Source organism: Agrilus planipennis, unplaced genomic scaffold (assembly GCF_000699045.2).
Source record: "Agrilus planipennis isolate EAB-ADULT unplaced genomic scaffold, Apla_2.0 scaffold15, whole genome shotgun sequence".
NCBI lineage: Eukaryota > Metazoa > Arthropoda > Insecta > Coleoptera > Buprestidae > Agrilus > Agrilus planipennis.
Window position 1 is genome coordinate 1,060,178 of NW_020438871.1, and position 22,359 is coordinate 1,082,536.

General features: G+C 30.8%; 2 protein-coding genes and 1 long non-coding RNA gene across 6 annotated transcripts; 2 read left to right on the forward strand and 1 right to left on the reverse strand.

Annotated features, from left to right (window-relative positions):
• Positions 1-312: 312 nt before the first annotated feature.
• On the forward strand, positions 313-10,973 carry LOC108735259 (HEAT repeat-containing protein 5B). 3 transcript variants are annotated; one of them, XM_018467137.2, is made up of 24 exons: positions 315-631; positions 983-1,133; positions 1,211-1,422; positions 1,478-1,625; positions 1,682-1,970; positions 2,028-2,188; positions 2,252-2,645; positions 2,701-2,874; positions 3,017-3,205; positions 3,261-3,513; positions 3,593-3,702; positions 3,753-3,916; positions 4,086-4,118; positions 4,936-5,010; positions 5,071-5,988; positions 6,056-6,377; positions 6,439-6,869; positions 6,928-7,381; positions 7,434-7,964; positions 8,037-8,318; positions 8,382-8,770; positions 8,847-9,060; positions 9,415-9,560; positions 9,616-10,973. In XM_018467137.2, coding segments are annotated over exons 1-24 (6,213 nt in total). In that variant the 5' UTR covers positions 315-629; the 3' UTR covers positions 9,787-10,973. The 3 variants fall into 3 exon arrangements, with proteins under 3 accessions (XP_025834075.1, XP_018322639.1, XP_025834079.1); XM_025978290.1 differs by having other exon boundaries at positions 313-631; positions 1,682-2,188; XM_025978294.1 differs by lacking the exon at positions 4,086-4,118.
• Positions 10,974-11,068: 95 nt separating this feature from the next.
• Positions 11,069-12,348, forward strand: LOC108735222. Its single transcript, XM_018467069.2, has 4 exons — positions 11,069-11,539; positions 11,649-11,798; positions 11,859-12,026; positions 12,089-12,348. The coding sequence occupies exons 1-4, from the start codon at positions 11,480-11,482 to the stop codon at positions 12,245-12,247; spliced, it is 537 nt and encodes a 178-aa protein (XP_018322571.1). The 5' UTR covers positions 11,069-11,479; the 3' UTR covers positions 12,248-12,348.
• A 5,329-nt stretch (positions 12,349-17,677) lies between these two features.
• Positions 17,678-21,577, reverse strand: LOC112905547. Of its 2 annotated transcripts, XR_003231877.1 has the most exons (5): positions 21,360-21,577; positions 18,731-20,732; positions 18,391-18,573; positions 18,043-18,227; positions 17,678-17,793 (listed from the first exon to the last, which is right to left on the reverse strand). It is a non-coding gene; the product is annotated as an uncharacterized LOC112905547 (long non-coding RNA). The 2 variants fall into 2 exon arrangements; XR_003231876.1 differs by having other exon boundaries at positions 18,731-21,546.
• Positions 21,578-22,359: the final 782 nt, after the last annotated feature.

Genomic DNA, 22,359 nt, shown 5'->3' on the forward strand with positions numbered 1-22,359 from the left:
AGTAACAATAATGATGGCTATTGCCGTTTTTGTTCTTCATGCTCCTTCTTCTGTGGTTACCGCTCCCAATTTATTATACCCATGTATTAATCATTTTCGGCAGTGTTTCCAAAATTCTAACGTCAATGTAAGTTAATTAATTTAATTAATCGTTTTTTTTTTTTTTTATATTTTGGATTTATCATTTTTTTGTTATTGCAGGTCCGTTTGAAGTGTGTTCAGACTTTAAAATCATATATATACAAATTGTTAATTATTTGTACTTAGAATTGATTTAGTAGTTTTAAAGAAAGAAAATTAGTAATGTTTTAAAGATGTTTGGATTATAATTTAAAATAATATGTTTAAGATAATAAAACATGATATAAAATCAAAGCATATACTATACCATGTTATTTGGAACGTTAGACGTGAAAATGCGATTTAAGAACGTGTCAAAATAGCATTCTTTAAATAGCGACCTAGTAGCAGTATTAAAGTTAATTGTCAAAAACGATAATGATTTCTTGAGAAAATGTGGTCAGTTCTTTTAAGTGTTGTTAAATAAAATTTTACTTATTGCGTCAAATGTAAGTTCTTTTAATGCTCTTTATCGATTACTGTACCTACATCAGAAATGAAAAATAGTAATGTGAGTAATTAAGTTTATCTACCTCATGAATGTTTTCTAGTTTATGTTTACATAAAAAGTTGAATATTAATTATGTAGACAACTTGATCTTCACAGCTATTTATGTCGTTGATAAAGTAAATTTTTCATTAATACCTTTAAATAATAATAAAATGACTGATCTATTATAATTATGTACAATGTATTTACAATATTAATTAGGGACTGTAAGTTATGCTGTTCATAATGTGATTGTTATTCAAAATTAGTTTGATTCGGTTACCACGAAATGTTTTCTCAATGTTAATTAACATCTATATAGTTATAGTATGATATTCGTTATTAACAAAAATGATAAAATATTAATTATAGGGCCAAAGTAGACACATATCTTAAAATGGAATTATCACACAGTCTCATCTTAAATGAAGATGCTCTTAAGCAAATTCCAGCTGCTAAGAAAACTGTTTTCATTTTTGAATGGCTTAGATATCTAGATAAAGTGTTAATTGCTGCCCAGAAAGTGAGTAAAATAATTTTATTATTAAATCTGAAAAAACAACTTTAATTATTAATGTTTTAATTATTGTTATATTTTAGAACGACATAAAAGGATGTCAGAAAAAATTAGTGGAACAGTTGACCAATCTTATTCAGGAATCACCAGGGCCCCCCACTCGAAAACTAATAGCAAGATGTCTTGCCACATTATTTTCAGTGGGAGATACTTTCTTACTTTTTGATACTGTCAATACTTGTAATGATATATTAAAAAACAAGGATGATTCACCTAGTTTCTTGTCTACAAAACTGTAAGAAGTTATATTGAAAGCACTTAATATGGCTTATAAAACATTCTTGTTTTAGAGCTGCTATATGTTGTATGGGATCTATGTATGAAAAATTGGGAAGAATGATGGGAAGATCATATGAAGAAACAGTACAAATTTTGGTAAGGTCTCTTAGAAATGCAGAATCCCAAATGAGAATTGAAATTATGTTAACTCTAGAAAAAGTAATGTATACAAACATAAAACTTAAATGAAAAGGCATATAAATATATCTTTTAAGGTTTGTGCTGGCATGGGAGGAGCTATTACAAATGTCCATAAGGAAATATATAAATCAGCAAGAAATTGCTTGATTGACCGTGTAATGGCTGTACGTTGTGCTGCTTCTAAATGTTTGTTAGAGATGTTAAACCATTCTCCATTTTTATATACAACAGAGTTAGAGAGCCTTGCAACTTTATGTTTCAGAGCGTTTGATGGCTCAAATTATGAAGTTCGTTGTGCTGTTGCTAAACTGCTAGGAACTTTAATAGCCACAACCCAACAAACATTTAAAAATAATCAAATTGGTAAGTTGTTTAAAATTATAAGTTCTAAGTTAAATTTAATATTTTACCTATATTTAGCTCCACAATTAAAAGGTTTAAAATTGGTTTCTTTGGATGAAGCATTAGGAATTTTGATGCAGGGATTTCTGAGAGGTGGTGTAGGATTTTTGAAAGGCACCGGTGAAATTATTAAAGGTAGTTCAGGAGTGAATAGAGAAGTTCGAGTAGGAGTAACACATGTAAGCAATTGAAATTATATATACTAAAGAAATTTCTCATAAACATTTGTAAAATCCCTCTAGGCATATGTTGTTTTTGTACAAATTCTTGGTGGAGTTTGGCTGGAAAGAAATATGAAGACTTTGCTTTCTCATATTCTTTATCTTGTTGCCAACCCAAAAGCTGCCTCTTCCCACGTTGATGCAGTTTATTCTCGAAAGTGTGTCAATTTCATTTTAAGAAGTATTCTGGGAAAGATGCTTGGGGAGAAAGCTCAAACTTCTGCTTGTAAAGAAATCGCTCATATAATTGTTAAAGAAATGGCCTCAATCGATTTTAACCCTGAAAATGCAAAAGATTTTAATCAAGAAACGTTGTTCAGTCAGCACTTGTTAGTTTGTGCCCTTCAGGAAATCGGATGTCTCGTGTTAAGTCTGGGAACTACTGCGCATGACCTAATTACGGATTCGTCTTTAAGTACGTTGCAGTTTTGATTTATATATATTGCTGAATTAATGTGTTTATCTTTTAGATTTAATTAACGCAGCGGTTAGTGTTTTAATTCACCCTTGTCAAGCAGCTAGATTAGCAGCAGGATGGTGTTTGAGATGCATTTGTGTAGCAGTTCCTAGTCAAACAACTCCATTAATCGATCGATGTATTAACGCTATTGAAGATCTGAGAACTTCATCCGAGGCCATTTCTGGTAGTAATAAAAATAAATTATTAATTAAAATTAAATACACAAAAAACGGTTTTAAATGTTTCAATTATTAAACAATTTACTGTGTTTAATTTTATTTAATTAATTTTAAACGATGTTTAATGTAGAATGTTGAATTGTTTAGGATATAGTGCTGCATTGGCTGCAGTTCTAGGAGGTGTTCACTTGTCACCTTTGGGTGTACCGCATACAAAAGGGAAAGTGGTTTTTAATACTGCAGAAGAATTGCTCAGAAGTGCTAGTCAGAATAGTAGGTTGTCAATTAATAGAACACAAGCAGGTTGGCTATTAATAGGAGCTATAATGACACTAGGTAATTTATTTATTAGAAGTTGTTGCATTTTTTATTATTATTTTAACTGTTAAAGGTGTTCCGGTTGTACGAGGTCTTCTTCCAAGGATGTTATTACTTTGGAGAAATTCTTTTCCTAGGTCTACAAAGGAACTTGAATCTGAAAAGGCTAGAGGTGATGCTTTCACTTGGCAAGTCACTCTGGAGGGTCGAGCAGGAGCCCTTTCTGCAATGCATAGTTTTATTCTAAACTGTTCTGAACTTGTTACTGAAGATGTTGTAAAACGACTTCTTGTTCCTATAGAATCTGCTTTAGCCATGTTGGTAAAGTGAGTATAAGTTATAATAAAAAAAAAGTTTTTGTTGTATATATTTTGTTTTGTTTTTACTATATATTATTTCTTTCAGCATTTCTAATGTTCTTAAGAGTTATGGACAACAACTAAAAGCATCAGCTGCAATGGTTCGTTTAAGACTATATGAAACGCTAGTTTTACTTCCTGCTCAATCGTTTGAAAGTAAGTGTATTACTTCAACCAGTTCCTGTTTTGTATTTTCTAACATTTAGGTTCATACACCCATTTGCTGAGAATGTTGGTTGCCGAGTTTACACTAACGGAAAATCAAGCAAATACTACAACTTCTCAACTAAGAACAATGTGCCATGCTGACGATTCAGTTATTTTAGGAACATGGTTGCAAGAAACCGATCATAGAACGATTGAAGATCAGGTAAGTTTTTTGCTTCTGATGCCTTTTTATTTTATAGAAATTGCTCATAGTGCAAATAATTTTCTGGTTTCGATCTAACATTTTTCCGGATCTATTTTGCGCTTATTGTACGTGCTTTTGTTGTCTGTGTTTTTGGGGAACATGGTATAACTAATTGCACTTTTCTTAGATGGAGCCTAATCGCAGAGCTGATGGTGAACACGTGAGTAACTTCGGAACATTTGTCCTGGATTCTGTGCATGCTAAACATGATATTACTGCATGTCTATATTTTTGTTTTATATTTATTTTTCTTTCGTTAAATTATTAGAGGTGGTTAATCTTCGGTATGTATTCATAACATTCAATGTGAGGAATTAATTAATATATAAACTTTTCAAATAAATGTGTACATATGTTACTGATTAGTGTTATTGAGATAACTAAGGCAGATAATGTTTATTTTTATTACAATCGAAAATTGACCATCTTAAAAATAAAAGTTATATAAGCTTATATTTTTTCAAACAAAGGTTATAAGGGGATAAGCATAGGAGGACCCCCCCGCAGGGTTTGCGGTATTTTTTTTTTTTTTCGGAAATTGCTATTGATATAAGATTGAGATTTGCCCAGTTTCAGCCCTTAAAAATTTAACCTAGGGAGGGGGAATTGATTTTTATAAATTTACAATGAATATGGCCTGGGAAAATCTGAAAAAAATGTATATTACGCGTAGTCAAAAAAATGAACACAACTTGTGGCTTTGTATACTAGCTATGCATATCTCCCTGTAGCTTTTACGTTTTTTTAATTGTAAATTTGTTATTTTTGTCTAGCTATTTGTTTGTGTTGGAATACATGCAATTTGTTTAAAGATATTGCTAACCAGTTACAATTATTACAAAATTAAATATGGTTAAATTACAAATTCAATTATAATTTTTTATGTTACGCATTTTACTATTAAACACTTATTTCGATATTAGTTCTTATTTTTTATGTACAAAAATTAGAAGAATAATCTAACACTTTAATTTTAGCTTCAGCCCAATAGTGCTGCTGGATCAGGAGCATTGGAACATGATATTTGTTGCCTGTACAGGCCCTTACATTTGGTAATATTGTTACAAATTCGCGATTTAATTAATGTGCTTACATTTTATGTATTGTAACAGGCAGAACTAATCCCTGGACCTTTACCATTAGGCGTAGCAGTAATTGACATGTCAGTATCATTATTTGGTCAAATATTTCCCCGTGTTGCAAACAAGCATCGTCTTCAGATGGTAGATCATTTTGCAGAGTGCATTAAACATGCAAAAAGTTCTCGGCAAGAGGCAATACAAATGAATGTATTTACAGCAATTCTGAGTAGTCTCAAATGCCTAACTGAAGCAAAAATGAGCTTAGGACAAGACGAAGTCAAAAAAGCGGCAACAGCTCTTATAGTAGGAGCTCTTACATCTTCTAATCCGATACTTAGATGCGCTTCTGGTGAGGCGGTTGGTAGAATGGCCCAAGTCGTATCAGATTCTAGGTTTACCGCCGAACTCGCTCAAAATAGTTTCGATAAATTGAAAACTGCGAGGGACGTTGCTAGTCGTACTGGTCATTCATTGGCCCTTGGTTGTCTTCACAGATATGTCGGAAGTATGGGTTCTAGTCAACATTTGAACACAAGCGTTTCTATTCTTTTGGCTCTATCACAAGATACTACTTCACCAGTAGTTCAAGTTTGGGCTTTGCACGCTCTTGCCTTAATTTCTGATTCTGGAGGTCCAATGTTTAGAGGATATGTAGAACCTACGTTGTCTATATGTTTAAAATTACTTTTAAACGTTCCCCAGTCGCATATAGACATTCACCAATGTATAGGGAAGGTACTTTCAGCTTTGATTACTACCGTTGGTCCTGAATTACAAGGAACTACTTCCGGGGTTTGCCTGACCAGATCTTCCTTCTTATGTGCTTGCGCCATCATGCAAGATCATCAAGATCCTCTTGTTCAAGCCGAAGCCACGGGATGTTTGCAACAGCTACACCTTTTCGCCCCTAGACATGTGAATTTGTCCTCGTTAGTCCCCAACCTTTGCGTAAGTTTTTAAATAAACAAGAAAATATACTAATATTTTTCTTAATTAATAAATAATTAATTTACAGAGAACTTTATCAAGTAATCATTTGCTACTACGTAAAGCTGCAGTTTCTTGTTTGCGTCAGTTAGCTCAGAAGGAGGCCAAAGAAGTATGTGAGCATGCTATGACATTGGCTAGCGAAAGTAGGGACTCTAATACAGTTGAAGGTCTCTTGATAACTGAATCTGGATTGCCTGGGGTATTATTTAGCATGCTAGATACCGAAACAGATGCAGGATTAATTAAAGATATACACGACACACTTACTAGCATGCTTCAGATGTTAGCAGCTGATAATTTATCTCAGTGGCTTGGTCTCTGCAAAGACGTTCTGACAATTGCTGCAGGTAAATTTCGATTTATTCATTATAGCCTTTTTTGGTAAAATTCTACATTTATTTTCATCAGATTCTTCTGAAGATCAAATTAGTGTAGCAGGTAATGAAGGTGAAGAAAACGAAGAGGGAGAAGCTGATGATCAAGCAGAATTTCATACGGAAGAAGATAATACACATACATTAGTGCAACCCAGATGGCCAACTCGTGTATTTGCAGCCCAGTGTGTTCGAAAAATCATTGCTGCTTGTGAATATAACAATAAAAGTGCTCACTTTGACTTAATTCAAGCAAAAGAAATGCAGTTTAATAAAAGCCAATGTGATTTTCTGGTCTTACATCTGTCTGACCTTATAAGAATGGCTTTTATGGCTGCTACAAGCAATTCAGATCCTTTAAGATTGGAAGGTCTGAAAACATTACAGGAAGTTATAGAAAAGTTTGCCAAGGTCCCTGAACCTGAATTTCCAGGACATCCTCTTTTAGAACAGTTCCAAGCACAAGTAAGCTAATAAAATTTATTGGACACTGCTTTGAATAATAGAGATAAATTTTAATTAGGTGGGTGCAGCTTTACGCCCTGCGTTCGCTCCGGAGACTTCTTCGCACGTTACCGCAGCGGCATGTGAAGTTTGTTCAGCTTGGATTGGTTCAAACGTTGCCCGAGACTTGAATGATTTACGTAGAGTCCACCAGTTGTTGGTATCGTCGTTGGATAAACTTCAGAACAGAAGTAACTCATCTCAACTTTACAATGAAAGCATGACAACACTAGAAAAGTTATCAATTCTAAAGGCATGGGCTGAGATTTATATTGTTGCTATGAATGGTAATGGTACAGCCCCTGGTTGTACTGCTCTGGGTAATTCAACTAATAATAATACTGATGATGATTTTGGGGATTTTGAGTACAAAGGGGAAAGTTTATTGGCCCTTGTGCAACCAGAATTAGTTAATTTATCTCAACACTGGTTAGCAGCCCTTAGAGATCACGCCCTGTTGTCTCTTCCCGCTGGTAAGGAAGAGGACTGTTTTAATTTTCCACAAATATATATAAATAATTGTAGAGTTCGGAAGTCAGTTACCACACGATGGCGGGGCCTTTTATACCAACGATACTATGGAATCTTCAAGACCGCATTACGCTGCTACTTGGCCTTCTATTTTACATGCTGCTGCCCTTTGGTTGAACGCCGGTGGCTATGAAACTTTGCAGAATCCTCCCACGTCGACTAACGATAATGAAAATATAAACAACGACAACGCTAATAATAACCAATCACTTGATTCAGGATCTGACAAATTTCACTTACTTTTTGGTATTTGCATGGAGGCACTATGTTCTCCGAGGTCAGTCGAGCCCCTAGAAAGTATAATAACTTGTTTACAAGCTCTGTACACCCTCTTGGATTCCCCATGGGCAAGAAATTTATTAATGGTCGATAGAACTCTAGGAATAGAACTTTGTAACGTTTTGCACAGGCTTCTGCTCACTAGAGATAACCATTCTGCTCAACTGTTATGCATGTTGGTATTAAAACAAGTTATAAGAGCTGCACAAGAAGATTTAGACCAACAGAAAAGCGAAAGGCTGCAAGGTAATACAACAATGTCGTTATTAAACAATTTACGATTTCTTTATTTATTAATTTTTTTTAATGTACTTAAAGAAAATCCAACAAATGATAATGAAAGCAATACAACAATAAGTATAGATTTATTAGGAGAAGGAGGTGACACTGGAGAAATCATACCAGGAAAGTCATTAGTTTTTGCTGTATTGGAAGTATGCTTGTGTCTTCTAGTCAGGCATCTACCTGCGTTAAGTCCAAATCCTAACTCAACTATTGTTACCACACTCAAAGTGACACATCCTACAGAAGATGCAAGCAGATTAATAGCGGCTGCATTTTCTAGTTTGGAAGTCTTGCAGAAGTTGTGCTCTCCAAAAGGTAAACTAACTGACAATGTGTATATATGATATATATATAATAATATCTTTCAATCTAATTTAGGTGCAGTATCAGTTTTACCCACCGTTCTTTTCCTCACAACTGGAGTCATAAAGGAAGTGGCCACGAAGAATGTAAATGATAACACAATACTAGCAAATAGTGCTTCTGTACAGTCCGCGTTACATTGCCTGAAAACACTAACTACCGATTTATACTGTACAAATCCCATAAGTAATGAAAGTTGGCAAAAACTGTTACAAAGCGCCTTGGCAAAAATAATCGACTTGGCAAAAACTGGAAGTGATGAAAATAAATTAGACGAAGTAACAATAATGATGGCTATTGCCGTTTTTGTTCTTCATGCTCCTTCTTCTGTGGTTACCGCTCCCAATTTATTATACCCATGTATTAATCATTTTCGGCAGTGTTTCCAAAATTCTAACGTCAATGTAAGTTAATTAATTTAATTAATCGTTTTTTTTTTTTTTTTTATATTTTGGATTTATCATTTTTTTGTTATTGCAGGTCCGTTTGAAGTGTGTTCAGACTTTAAAATCGATATTTAATCACAGTGATCGTGCTGTAGCAACCCCTTATATACACGCACTTGCTGGCAGATTGGTTGAATTTTTATATACAGATGCGGCAAAAACAGTTACATCCAATGACGAATTGACCCTTACCCTGGAGATTGTCACAGCTGTAGAAACGTTGATAGCCCTGGTTGAACCACAAAATCGTAAGTACAAATTTTCAAGAATAATGATAGATTTACACAAAGAGTTATTGAATATTTAAATAATATGAAAGTAAACTAGCTTCCAAAAGAAAATTGTTATTGTGTTATTTATATACGTATATCATTTCTGTCTGCGTGCTTTAGGAGACATTTTGCAAGGTAAGATGGTTGGCGTAAATTTACTTATGCCAGTTTTTGAGTCTATGTTAATAAGTAAGAATGTATTATTTATTTTGTTTAATGCTTATTTTAATGTGCATGGGAAAACAATGTTTTTATATTATACTAAATGTTAATAGGTAATTGATAATTTTTTTTGCAGTTCATGTTATGTTTCTTCATTTTCTTTTTCAGGTGTCCAAATGCTTTCTCTCTTAGTTCCAGTACTGATAAGTTATTTGATGGACAGACAAGCTTTAAATTCTTCTAATAAATACTCATTACTTCTTCATGAAACTAGCTTGCAGTGGTTGATAAAAATTGGTCCAAAATATTCACAGGTAAATGCACAACTGCTAAATTTAGTGATAATATACACTAAAATTTTTATTTTAGGAATTTAAACGTCTAATGAGTCAGTCTGTCGAATTAAGAACAAGATTGGAAAATGCAATAAAGCAGAATCAACAGTCTGATAGAATAAAGAACGAACCTAATTTTAATAAACCAATTGTAAACCACACACCTTCCATAAAACTAAAAAAAGACTTCAGTAATTTCAACTAATTCATTCTATTAGGTGCCTAGCTTGAATAGTTGCTCTAAAATTATAAGAATCTCAAAAACATTTTGTAAACACATCGAGGTTTATAGATTCATTAGATAGAAAAGGAAATAAGGTTTTTGAAACTTGATTGATTTTAATAATTTAATGTTTATAGGTGAAAGGGTATTGCATTGACTTTTCCTCAAGAAATTTCGTTTGTATAGACATTCTCAAATTTAAAGTTACGGTATTGTTTTCTCTTTTTATTCAAGGAAAGATGATAAGGAAAGTAAAAAGAAGTAATTTATATAAGTATCTAGTCTTGTGTAGTGTTAGATTGTAACTATAAAATCGTTGGTTACTAAGTAAACTAATGAAATTCTGAAAAATACGAGATCGTAAAGCATTTACTGTTTGCATATGGAAATACGGTTTTATTTTAACTAAATTCAGTTTTACTTGGCAAAAAATAAACATAATTTTTACTTATTACTATATGCAACGAATTATTTATGTATTAAAAATCGTAAAACATTAATATTTGAACTTGACAGTGCAATATGAGGAATACATGCATTTCAGATAAATCCTTTTCATTTTTATGAGTTAACAATATCGAAAAAGCAATATATTATTCGCAATCCAGAAATATAATAAAACTAAAGTAAGCGTATGTACCAAAATTATTATATGATCGTTAGAAATATAATGTAATCTTTATAATAGGCATTCCTATTTCTTATGCATTTTTTTAGTAACTGCCATATTATCAAAAAAATAAAGTACCATGTAAAATACAGTTTTAAAATCCAATATACATGGGACTACTGTTAGCGTGTGATATATTTATACTTACATATTATATATTTAGGAAAGAAAAGAAAACTATTTAAAGACGTGTTTGTATACTAAAATATTTAAAAAGAAATGTTTAAAACTAATCCTACAAATTATTCAAAAAAGGATTTATTACCTTAATACGTTTAAGTCGTATTTGCTTATTGAAAGAATACAAATAAACTTTTGAATGTTTGTATTCAGGTTGGTGTAATATTTAATTTTTTTTTTGCAATTTAAGATTAGGTAGAGTACATAGAAAATTGCAATTTTAAATAGTTACTTATGAAAGATAGTAAATACTTGTGCCAAACTGTATTTTTTTCTGTAATATTGGCAAATAAAAATTTATTAAGAGTAATGGAATAAATTTGCATTTTCGTACAAAAGTTCTTGTTTTAAAATTACTATTTTATGAATTTATAAGTAATTGTGTGTATTAAAAAAATAACACACTTTTTTAATTTTTATAGTAGAATGTTTGTTAACAGTTTTTGAAAGTGACGTTAAAAAACAAACGAAAATAACTGATTGTATGAGTAAGCAGTTAAGTGCCCTATTTTTTTTAATTAAAATGAGAATTGATTTTATCTTGTTCCCCAAATATACAGTTACGGTTTTGTAATTTCTATAAAATATGATGTACGCTAACCTATTATTAAGATTATAATCTAGTCGGACAAAAGATCATTATTGTACCATCTAAAAATTAATTGTCTTTAATCAATACACTTCAGTGGCGTTACTGAAGTACATTTAATGAGTTACGTAATTCGCACATGCGATAAAATCAAAGAACCTTATATAAATAACCAGAATTGTTGAACATTTTTGAATTAAAAGTTTAAACATCGTGAAAATTACAAATTAATTAGAATGCACACGTTTTTAATAATGGTTTTCATTATTTTATTGGCGGATTTCTATAAAACTGAGGTAAACGCATTTTTTTACTTTTACCAAAAAAAGCTGAAGAAAAATAATGTATAATTTAAAAGATGCTAATGTTAAAATATAACGTTAAAATTATGTAAATTCTTCATAGGTGGAAGTAAAACTTTACAAACTAGAGAATTGCCAGAGCGCAAAAAATCTTACAATAATGTTTAAGTTTGAAAATTTAATAACAACCAATAACAAAATGTTGATGAATTACACATCTTACGTAAAGGAAGATGTTACGAATCCAATTTCTGTAAGATAACTGATTCTTCATTTAATTTTTAAACAATTTCGTATTGGAAAATAATTTCAGATTGTTGTGTATTCGAAAAAATGTTTGTTTAAAGACAATTTGGACACATGTGAAGACATGCCTGTTTTACAGTACAACAGATTTTGCGAAAACGTTAAGAAACCTAATATCTTGTTAAAAGAAATAATTTATAAAACTACCCCGTTTATTGATTGCCCCATAAGAAAGGTAAGCCAACCATCGTTAAACAAAATTATTAACAATAAGATTGTTATTTTCTGTATTTTTAGGGAACTTACAAGACAGTTAACGCCACTTTTGATATAAACGCACTTCTTGCTTATCAAACTAAAACTTACTTCTGGGTGACAAGATCGGAAATTATAGAAAAATCAACAAAGAAACTTTTATTTTGTTTATTTACAAAGGCTCAAGTAATTTTTAAGTGATTTTTCTCAGTTTTGTAATAATCTTGAGATATAAAATTATATATGTATATGCTTGTAATGTTCTACTTTACTAATAACAAAAAACAAATGAGGGTGCAGAAAACGAATGAAATAAATAATGATATATTAATTTAATTAAATGTATCATCGTTAAAAATTGTATGAATGAAACATCATAATATTATTCTGATGTACTTTTTTGTTTAGTTTTAATAAAATCCTTGTGCAAATAAGATATTAATGTTGTAACACTTATTTTAAATATTCTTAAAATAAGTTGTTTGTTAATGACTCTGTCGTAGGCGCGAAAACTACTTTTAAATATATAATTCAAAAATTCATTAGTATAGCCACAGGTCTACAGTGCTGTATATCAAGTTGCATACTATTTGTTCTACTTTAATAACAATATATGTATTTATATGTCAACGATTTAATTTAATCATTTATGTTAATAATAGAAAGGAAAGCTGAAGCAAAAACTACCAGGTTTTTAATACATAAATAATTTAATGTAACTAAACAAATAAATAGCCTAAAAATAAATTGCAACTGTCGACTGTAGTTGGTGCGCCTGCGCCATGTTAGAACTACAATTGCTGTCAGGTGAAGTTTTGAATTTCTCGGAGGTAAGAGATTAAGAATACTTGATAAAAATGTTTCCTAAAAGTGATACAACTACAAAAATAGTACTAAATATTGCTATTTATTTTTATGTGCAAATACGTCTGTTTCCACCACTTATTTTCTTTGTGTATTTTCGATATAGGTTATGACTTGAGTACTGCCTACTTATTAATTCCTCGCAAAATATTTGATTTCACACGATTTTGCTTAATTTCTGAAATACAGACAGCGTTCTGTGATATTTAAACATAAATTAATACATTTTCGAATTCTTTCGAGAAAACGATTGTTATAAGATTTTAGTAAATTAGTATTAGTTTAGGTCCCTTCCTGATATTATTACAATGTTTTTACCATTTTAACAACATTGGGAGGGAGCTGCTATTTTATAGGAAAATAGGAAATAGGACTGTTAACCAGCATAGGCTCTAACAAATTGATTCGTACTCCAAAGTTACGTACAATATATTTATTTGATATTAAAAGACAAAAGGGTCAGACATTACTTTAATATTGTACTATGAACGTTTTTAAGTAGGGAGGCTAAATTCATTATATTTTGAATATTCTCTCGTAATATTTACAGGATAGTATAGGTAATACAGGAGCTACAAAAACTCAGGAGACATGTATTATGAAACATTGGTTGCTCTTTCACACTGCAAATTTTGAAGAAATTGACTACTCCAAATTTAAATCAATCAAGTAATTCGTCATTTCAGTAACTATTTTCATAGCACGAGATAATCCTAATCTATGGAGCAATATACTATTATTTATATTATTAAAATCACTCTTAAGTAAATGATGCTTCCTCAATTGTAGGACTGATGTTGCAAAGTTAATTTTATTCATTAATGATGAGGCATCAATATATATCTTAGTTATAACTGAATACTTTTTCATAAGACTTCATTTAACAGGAACAGAAGAACACTTAATTACGGAGCACTTCTTGTATCAGTCCTCATTTGCCCCAGAAAGAAGCTATTCCTATGGTCTTAAAGAAAGCATGAATGTGCCTTTTTTCCATAAGAGAACAAAAGACAGTGTGCTGAAGAAAGGATTTATGACAATGAACTGGTATGTAACAGTATTAATTAAAAATAGTAAACGAGGTCCCACAAACATCCATTCCCTAAACTTCCAAAAAGCCTGGTTGGGTTTTTAGCTCCACTAAATTTTGCTGATTTTGCCACAAAAATTTATAAAGAACATCGATTTGCAACTTCCAATCCCCAATTTAAAAGGATTTTTTTCTTCATTATAAATATTTTGAACCCTGATTTTGAAAGCCGAGTCGTTAATATGTAAAAAAAATCAGATTTGCTACTGCAGCCTGACTCAGGACACTTTGGAGTGAAATGGGTTGCCTATATGAAAGACCAACAGTCGCTAGCGGTATTTAAAATAATTTGAATTTTAAATTCACACCGTCCTGCGAAATTAAATAAGTGCGCTGTTGTCGAGATAAAGGTAGAAATATTACAGTGCAAGTCGAAATTTGTAAGCAACTAAATTTTTAGATTTTAATAAAATAATTTAAATTTATTTGGTACATAAGACGTCTATAAAAATAATTCATTTTACATCACTTAATACTGTTAATGTAAATGAATTTTTATCACTTTGTTTTGTATATTTCTCGAATGTGGACATTTTTACCTTGTGTCCTGTACATTACAATTTTTCATAGCATTTCTGATAGATAAAGATGTTTATAGTTAAATATGCAGACAAAAAACTGTTAGTTTCATCTAGCAAAATTGTGGTGGGATTATGAAAAAGTAATGAAGAAGTAATAGTCAGGGAGATAAATGCTTCTTAATCAAAGAAGCGATCGATTAAGAATAAAAGTAATGTACCTACCAACCTTTTTTTAGTAAGCATATAGTAACAACGATAAGAACAAAGCAATGAATTTTTAATTTTCTGTCCAAAGATTGAGTAATTTGTTAACAGTTACTTCTTTCGTAGGCATCGGAAGTCTTCAANCGTGTTTTCAAATTACGTGCCAATGAAAATAAACGAAGTTTTAGTTATATAATTCTTTTAAAAAAGTAACATTGCAAATGAAAATGAAAATTTCCCGCTCTTATGCCAATGAAAAGAGCTTATCAATTTTTCACAACGGTTTTATAACTAAAACTTCTTACGTTCCTGTAGGTATTTAGGTATTTAAAGAAAACCAAAAGATAACATAATACATAAAAGTACAAACTAACTGCAAATTTTAAGTGGTTACCTATTAATTTAGAAATGGTTCAACTTTTTAATAACTAAAATCGACAAGTCAGATAAATTTAAGTGTAAATTAATTTATTTATCCCATGCTTTAACGTTATTTATCGTAAATTGTACAACATGAAGGCTATTAATAATTCGGGAACAGGAAATTTAAACCACAGAAACCGTTTATTAATAGACTAAATAAACTTTAAATGTTTACATTTATTTTTTAAATAACAATAAGGTACTTCTTAAATGTTATACTGCAATTACTAAGTTTCTTAATTTCATTCGTTTAATGCTTAAAAAATTCAATTTCTTGTCCATTCGGTCGAATTTTATTATACCACAGCATTGCGATAAGCCTACAAATCAACATTATTGTAAATTATGTAAGTTTATATAATAGTTTAGACTATTTTTGTTTTGTTGGTCGTGTTCTTTTTATTTAACTATGCAATTCGCAGAAATTTAACATTTTTGTCATAATGTGTAGGTTGAGATTCCTAAATCAGATAAATTGACGATAATAAGTAAGATTTATTTAACTACTACGTAAAAATCTTCTGATTTGATTACGTATAAATTAAAGCTCAGAAATAAAGCATATTAATTTACTAAAAACGGTAGAATAAAATCGTTACCACAGTAAAATACGATATATTGTGTATCTATTAATCAACCAAGTTACAGGTCAAGCCCTAACAATACATAAAAAATATAAGATTAAAATATATATACATGAGTTGTGATCAGGCGATGGAACTCTCACGAAGCAAAAACACACAGAAATTCAATTCTGTAAAACGGGGATGAAACTAGCCACGCGATTGGTTAAATTACGAAAAATTTGCCGCAAACCGTCGCAGAAATCTAATTTGATGCTTCTGATTGAATTTGCCTACGTCATCAGTGCTTCGTGCAGTAGCTATCGCAATTTTGCGACAAGCCTGAGACGCGTTTGGTACATTATAACATTATAAGTTCATAAAGTTTGGAGGTGGAAGAACGTGTTTTCGCGTTTCTTAAATTCAACTTATCGAGCTATTTTTTTCGCAAAATTAGTTCTAATTTGTTCTACGTCTGAAAGGTTAGTTTGATTGATTCATATTCTATTATTATTCTTCGTATTTGCTCACAGCATAAATTAAATTGACAAAATTGTTAAAGGTTAAATCTTCAAACAGGCAGCAGGTGGATCATTTCAGTAACTATTTTCATAGCACGAGATAATCCTAATCTATGGAGCAATATACTATTATTTATATTATTAAAATCACTCTTAAGTAAATGATGCTTCCTCAATTGTAGGACTGATGTTGCAAAGTTAATTTTATTCATTAATGATGAGGCATCAATATATATCTTAGTTATAACTGAATACTTTTTCATAAGACTTCATTTAACAGGAACAGAAGAACACTTAATTACGGAGCACTTCTTGTATCAGTCCTCATTTGCCCCAGAAAGAAGCTATTCCTATGGTCTTAAAGAAAGCATGAATGTGCCTTTTTTCCATAAGAGAACAAAAGACAGTGTGCTGAAGAAAGGATTTATGACAATGAACTGGTATGTAACAGTATTAATTAAAAATAGTAAACGAGGTCCCACAAACATCCATTCCCTAAACTTCCAAAAAGCCTGGTTGGGTTTTTAGCTCCACTAAATTTTGCTGATTTTGCCACAAAAATTTATAAAGAACATCGATTTGCAACTTCCAATCCCCAATTTAAAAGGATTTTTTTCTTCATTATAAATATTTTGAACCCTGATTTTGAAAGCCGAGTCGTTAATATGTAAAAAAAATCAGATTTGCTACTGCAGCCTGACTCAGGACACTTTGGAGTGAAATGGGTTGCCTATATGAAAGACCAACAGTCGCTAGCGGTATTTAAAATAATTTGAATTTTAAATTCACACCGTCCTGCGAAATTAAATAAGTGCGCTGTTGTCGAGATAAAGGTAGAAATATTACAGTGCAAGTCGAAATTTGTAAGCAACTAAATTTTTAGATTTTAATAAAATAATTTAAATTTATTTGGTACATAAGACGTCTATAAAAATAATTCATTTTACATCACTTAATACTGTTAATGTAAATGAATTTTTATCACTTTGTTTTGTATATTTCTCGAATGTGGACATTTTTACCTTGTGTCCTGTACATTACAATTTTTCATAGCATTTCTGATAGATAAAGATGTTTATAGTTAAATATGCAGACAAAAAACTGTTAGTTTCATCTAGCAAAATTGTGGTGGGATTATGAAAAAGTAATGAAGAAGTAATAGTCAGGGAGATAAATGCTTCTTAATCAAAGAAGCGATCGATTAAGAATAAAAGTAATGTACCTACCAACCTTTTTTTAGTAAGCATATAGTAACAACGATAAGAACAAAGCAATGAATTTTTAATTTTCTGTCCAAAGATTGAGTAATTTGTTAACAGTTACTTCTTTCGTAGGCATCGGAAGTCTTCAAAAAGGACTATGACATTTTTTTTAACCACTAATAGTGGTTAATATGCAATATTAATGTGAAAATTCATTTTAGATTTTCTAACCACTANCCTGCCTCCTGTTGTTACGGCAAAAATTAACTGCATAATGTTGCAAGATGAAGACATCAAAATTATCAGTTGCTTCAGTAGCATCAAAATTAACTGCAATCCCTCGTCATTTGTGGGACAATCTATATAGAAACAGACAAGAAAAAGTAAATTAATTACCATTTTTAAAAGAAGTAAATCAGTAATATTTTCAAGTGGCAATATAGTGATAAAGTTAGAAGTTAACTCTCACATTGATGGAAAGGTCAGTTCCACAATAATTGTGCTTTTTCCATTTCTGCAAAGTTGTCTATTGAAGCAAGTTACAAATGTCCAAGAAATCAAGTTCCTGGGGCTCTCACTTACTAATTTTAATTGATACTGTTACATACCAGTTTATTGTCATAAATCCCTCCTTCAGCAACACACTTCTTAAGCACATTGTCTCCGTTCCCAATGGAAAGGCACTTTCATGCTTTCTTTATGACCATAGGAACAGTCACTTTTTTAGAGTCAATGAGGACCGACACAATCAATGCTCCACAATTTAATGGCATCTGGAGTTCTTCTAACATCCCTGTAAAATCAAATAATAAGAAAAAGTATTCAAATATAATAAATTTAGACCCCATACTAAGTAGAGTGCATAAATAAATTGTTAAAAGTAACGCCGTACCCTTTTGTCTTTTAATATCAAAAAAAAATACGCTACATATATACAATACAGCATGTATGCTCACCTTAATTAACTACAAGAGCATCCAGGATGAAAATTTAACAGCTTCGTTCCCAATGGAAAAAAGGCACTTTCATGCTTTCTTTAGAACCATGGGCACAGCTACTTTCCGGAGCAAATGAGGACTAATACAACCAATGCTCCATAATTTCATAATTTAATGGTATCCGGAGTTCTTTTAATGTTCCTGTAAAATGAAATCTTATGAAAAAGTGTTCAGATATAATTAATTAAGTATGAAGTAAATAATGTGCACCATACATTGCTAAAGTAATGCTGCACCTTTTTAGTTGTTAATATCAAATAAATACACTACATATAGAAAATATAGTATGCATGCTCACCTTAATTAACTGCAAGAGCCTTCAAGATGAAAAGTTAACAGCTAAAACACCATAGGAGACGACTTCTTTTCAGTAAGCAAAGGATATCAGTTCCAATCTCTATCAATCGTTGGCTAATCTATGTAAACGGACAAAAACAATTATTAACTAATTAATTTGATAGACATCTGTTACGCAGAAAATTTAAATATTTAATCCTTTTCACTTTCTTCCTTTTTCTCAAATGAAAGTCGAAATATATGCGGAGAATGGATAAAAAAAAGAATTAAACAGTCGTATTAAATAAATGAAACATGAAATAAAACAAAAACACGCAATAAAAAACCATTCAAAGACGAATAAAATAACATTAAAAATGACGACATGGCCACCTGATGTCTGTTTGAAGATATAACCTTTAACAATTTTGTCAATTTAATTTATGCTGTGAGCAAATACGAAGAATAATAATAGAATATGAATCAATCAAACTAACCTTTCAGACGTAGAACAAATTAGAACTAATTTTGCGAAAAAAATAGCTCGATAAGTTGAATTTAAGAAACGCGAAAACACGTTCTTCCACCTCCAAACTTTATGAACTTATAATGTTATAATGTACCAAACGCGTCTCAGGCTTGTCGCAAAATTGCGATAGCTACTGCACGAAGCACTGATGACGTAGGCAAATTCAATCAGAAGCATCAAATTAGATTTCTGCGACGGTTTGCGGCAAATTTTTCGTAATTTAACCAATCGCGTGGCTAGTTTCATCCCCGTTTTACAGAATTGAATTTCTGTGTGTTTTTGCTTCGTGAGAGTTCCATCGCCTGATCACAACTCATGTATATATATTTTAATCTTATATTTTTTATGTATTGTTAGGGCTTGACCTGTAACTTGGTTGATTAATAGATACACAATATATCGTATTTTACTGTGGTAACGATTTTATTCTACCGTTTTTAGTAAATTAATATGCTTTATTTCTGAGCTTTAATTTATACGTAATCAAATCAGAAGATTTTTACGTAGTAGTTAAATAAATCTTACTTATTATCGTCAATTTATCTGATTTAGGAATCTCAACCTACACATTATGACAAAAATGTTAAATTTCTGCGAATTGCATAGTTAAATAAAAAGAACACGACCAACAAAACAAAAATAGTCTAAACTATTATATAAACTTACATAATTTACAATAATGTTGATTTGTAGGCTTATCGCAATGCTGTGGTATAATAAAATTCGACCGAATGGACAAGAAATTGAATTTTTTAAGCATTAAACGAATGAAATTAAGAAACTTAGTAATTGCAGTATAACATTTAAGAAGTACCTTATTGTTATTTAAAAAATAAATGTAAACATTTAAAGTTTATTTAGTCTATTAATAAACGGTTTCTGTGGTTTAAATTTCCTGTTCCCGAATTATTAATAGCCTTCATGTTGTACAATTTACGATAAATAACGTTAAAGCATGGGATAAATAAATTAATTTACACTTAAATTTATCTGACTTGTCGATTTTAGTTATTAAAAAGTTGAACCATTTCTAAATTAATAGGTAACCACTTAAAATTTGCAGTTAGTTTGTACTTTTATGTATTATGTTATCTTTTGGTTTTCTTTAAATACCTAAATACCTACAGGAACGTAAGAAGTTTTAGTTATAAAACCGTTGTGAAAAATTGATAAGCTCTTTTCATTGGCATAAGAGCGGGAAATTTTCATTTTCATTTGCAATGTTACTTTTTTAAAAGAATTATATAACTAAAACTTCGTTTATTTTCATTGGCACGTAATTTGAAAACACGGATTTTTTAAAAATACAATACTTTTTGAAAATGCAAGAAAAGAGAGTACATTACTTTTATTCTTAATCAATCGCTATTTTTGATTAAGAAGCATCTATCTCCTTGACTATTTTTGCTTTATTACATTTTTATACACTCATCACAATTTTCCCAAGTACAGCTAACAGTTTTTTGTCTGCATATTTAACGATAATCATCTTTCTCTATAAAAAAAACTATAAAAAATTGTTATGTACAGAACACAAGGTAAAAAATACCACATTACACCAATATACAAAACAAACTGATAAAAATTCATTTACAATAACAATGTTAAGTATTGTACAATCACAATTATTTTCATAGATTGCTTATGTACCAAATAAATTTAAATTATTTTATTAAAATCTAAAAATTTAGTTGCTTACAAATTTCGACTTGCACTGTAATATTTCTACCTTTATCTCGACAACAGCGCACTTATTTAATTTCGCAGGACGGTGTGAATTTAAAATTCAAATTATTTTAAATACCGCTAGCGACTGTTGGTCTTTCATATAGGCAACCCATTTCACTCCAAAGTATCCTGAGTCAGGCTGCAGTAGCAAATCTGATTTTTTTTACATATTAACGACTCGGCTTTCAAAATCAGGGTTCAAAATATTTATAATGAAGAAAAAAATCCTTTTAAATTGGGGATTGGAAGTTGCAAATCGATGTTCTTTATAAATTTTTGTGGCAAAATCAGCAAAATTTAGTGGAGCTAAAAACCCAACCAGGCTTTTTGGAAGTTTAGGGAATGGATGTTTGTGGGACCTCGTTTACTATTTTTAATTAATACTGTTACATACCAGTTCATTGTCATAAATCCTTTCTTCAGCACACTGTCTTTTGTTCTCTTATGGAAAAAAGGCACATTCATGCTTTCTTTAAGACCATAGGAATAGCTTCTTTCTGGGGCAAATGAGGACTGATACAAGAAGTGCTCCGTAATTAAGTGTTCTTCTGTTCCTGTTAAATGAAGTCTTATGAAAAAGTATTCAGTTATAACTAAGATATAGATTGATGCCTCATCATTAATGAATAAAATTAACTTTGCAACATCAGTCCTACAATTGAGGAAGCATCATTTACTTAAGAGTGATACAAATTATATAAATAATAGTATATTGCTCCATAGATTAGGATTATCTCGTGCTATGAAAATAGTTACTGAAATGACGAATTACTTGATTGATTTAAATTTGGAGTAGTCAATTTCTTCAAAATTTGCAGTGTGAAAGAGCAACCAATGTTTCATAATACATGTCTCCTGAGTTTTTGTAGCTCCTGTATTACCTATACTATCCTGTAAATATTACGAGAGAATATTCAAAATATAATGAATTTAGCCTCCCTACTTAAAAACGTTCATAGTACAATATTAAAGTAATGTCTGACCCTTTTGTCTTTTAATATCAAATAAATATATTGTACGTAACTTTGGAGTACGAATCAATTTGTTAGAGCCTATGCTGGTTAACAGTCCTATTTCCTATTTTCCTATAAAATAGCAGCTCCCTCCCAATGTTGTTAAAATGGTAAAAACATTGTAATAATATCAGGAAGGGACCTAAACTAATACTAATTTACTAAAATCTTATAACAATCGTTTTCTCGAAAGAATTCGAAAATGTATTAATTTATGTTTAAATATCACAGAACGCTGTCTGTATTTCAGAAATTAAGCAAAATCGTGTGAAATCAAATATTTTGCGAGGAATTAATAAGTAGGCAGTACTCAAGTCATAACCTATATCGAAAATACACAAAGAAAATANTATGAAAAATTGTAATGTACAGGACACAAGG

Excerpts from the sequence above, each read along its gene's own strand:
- LOC108735259 (XM_025978290.1), top strand. Across the intron at positions 3,703-3,752 it reads TCCTGCTCAATCGTTTGAAA|GTTCATACACCCATTTGCTG; the intron begins GTAAGTGTATTA and ends TCTAACATTTAG. Across the intron at positions 6,870-6,927 it reads TAGAACAGTTCCAAGCACAA|GTGGGTGCAGCTTTACGCCC; the intron begins GTAAGCTAATAA and ends AATTTTAATTAG.
- LOC108735222 (XM_018467069.2), top strand. The coding sequence starts at position 11,480 with ATGCACACGTTTTTAATAATGGTTTTCATTATTTTATTGGCGGATTTC. Across the intron at positions 11,540-11,648 it reads CGGATTTCTATAAAACTGAG|GTGGAAGTAAAACTTTACAA; the intron begins GTAAACGCATTT and ends AATTCTTCATAG. Across the intron at positions 11,799-11,858 it reads ATGTTACGAATCCAATTTCT|ATTGTTGTGTATTCGAAAAA; the intron begins GTAAGATAACTG and ends AAATAATTTCAG.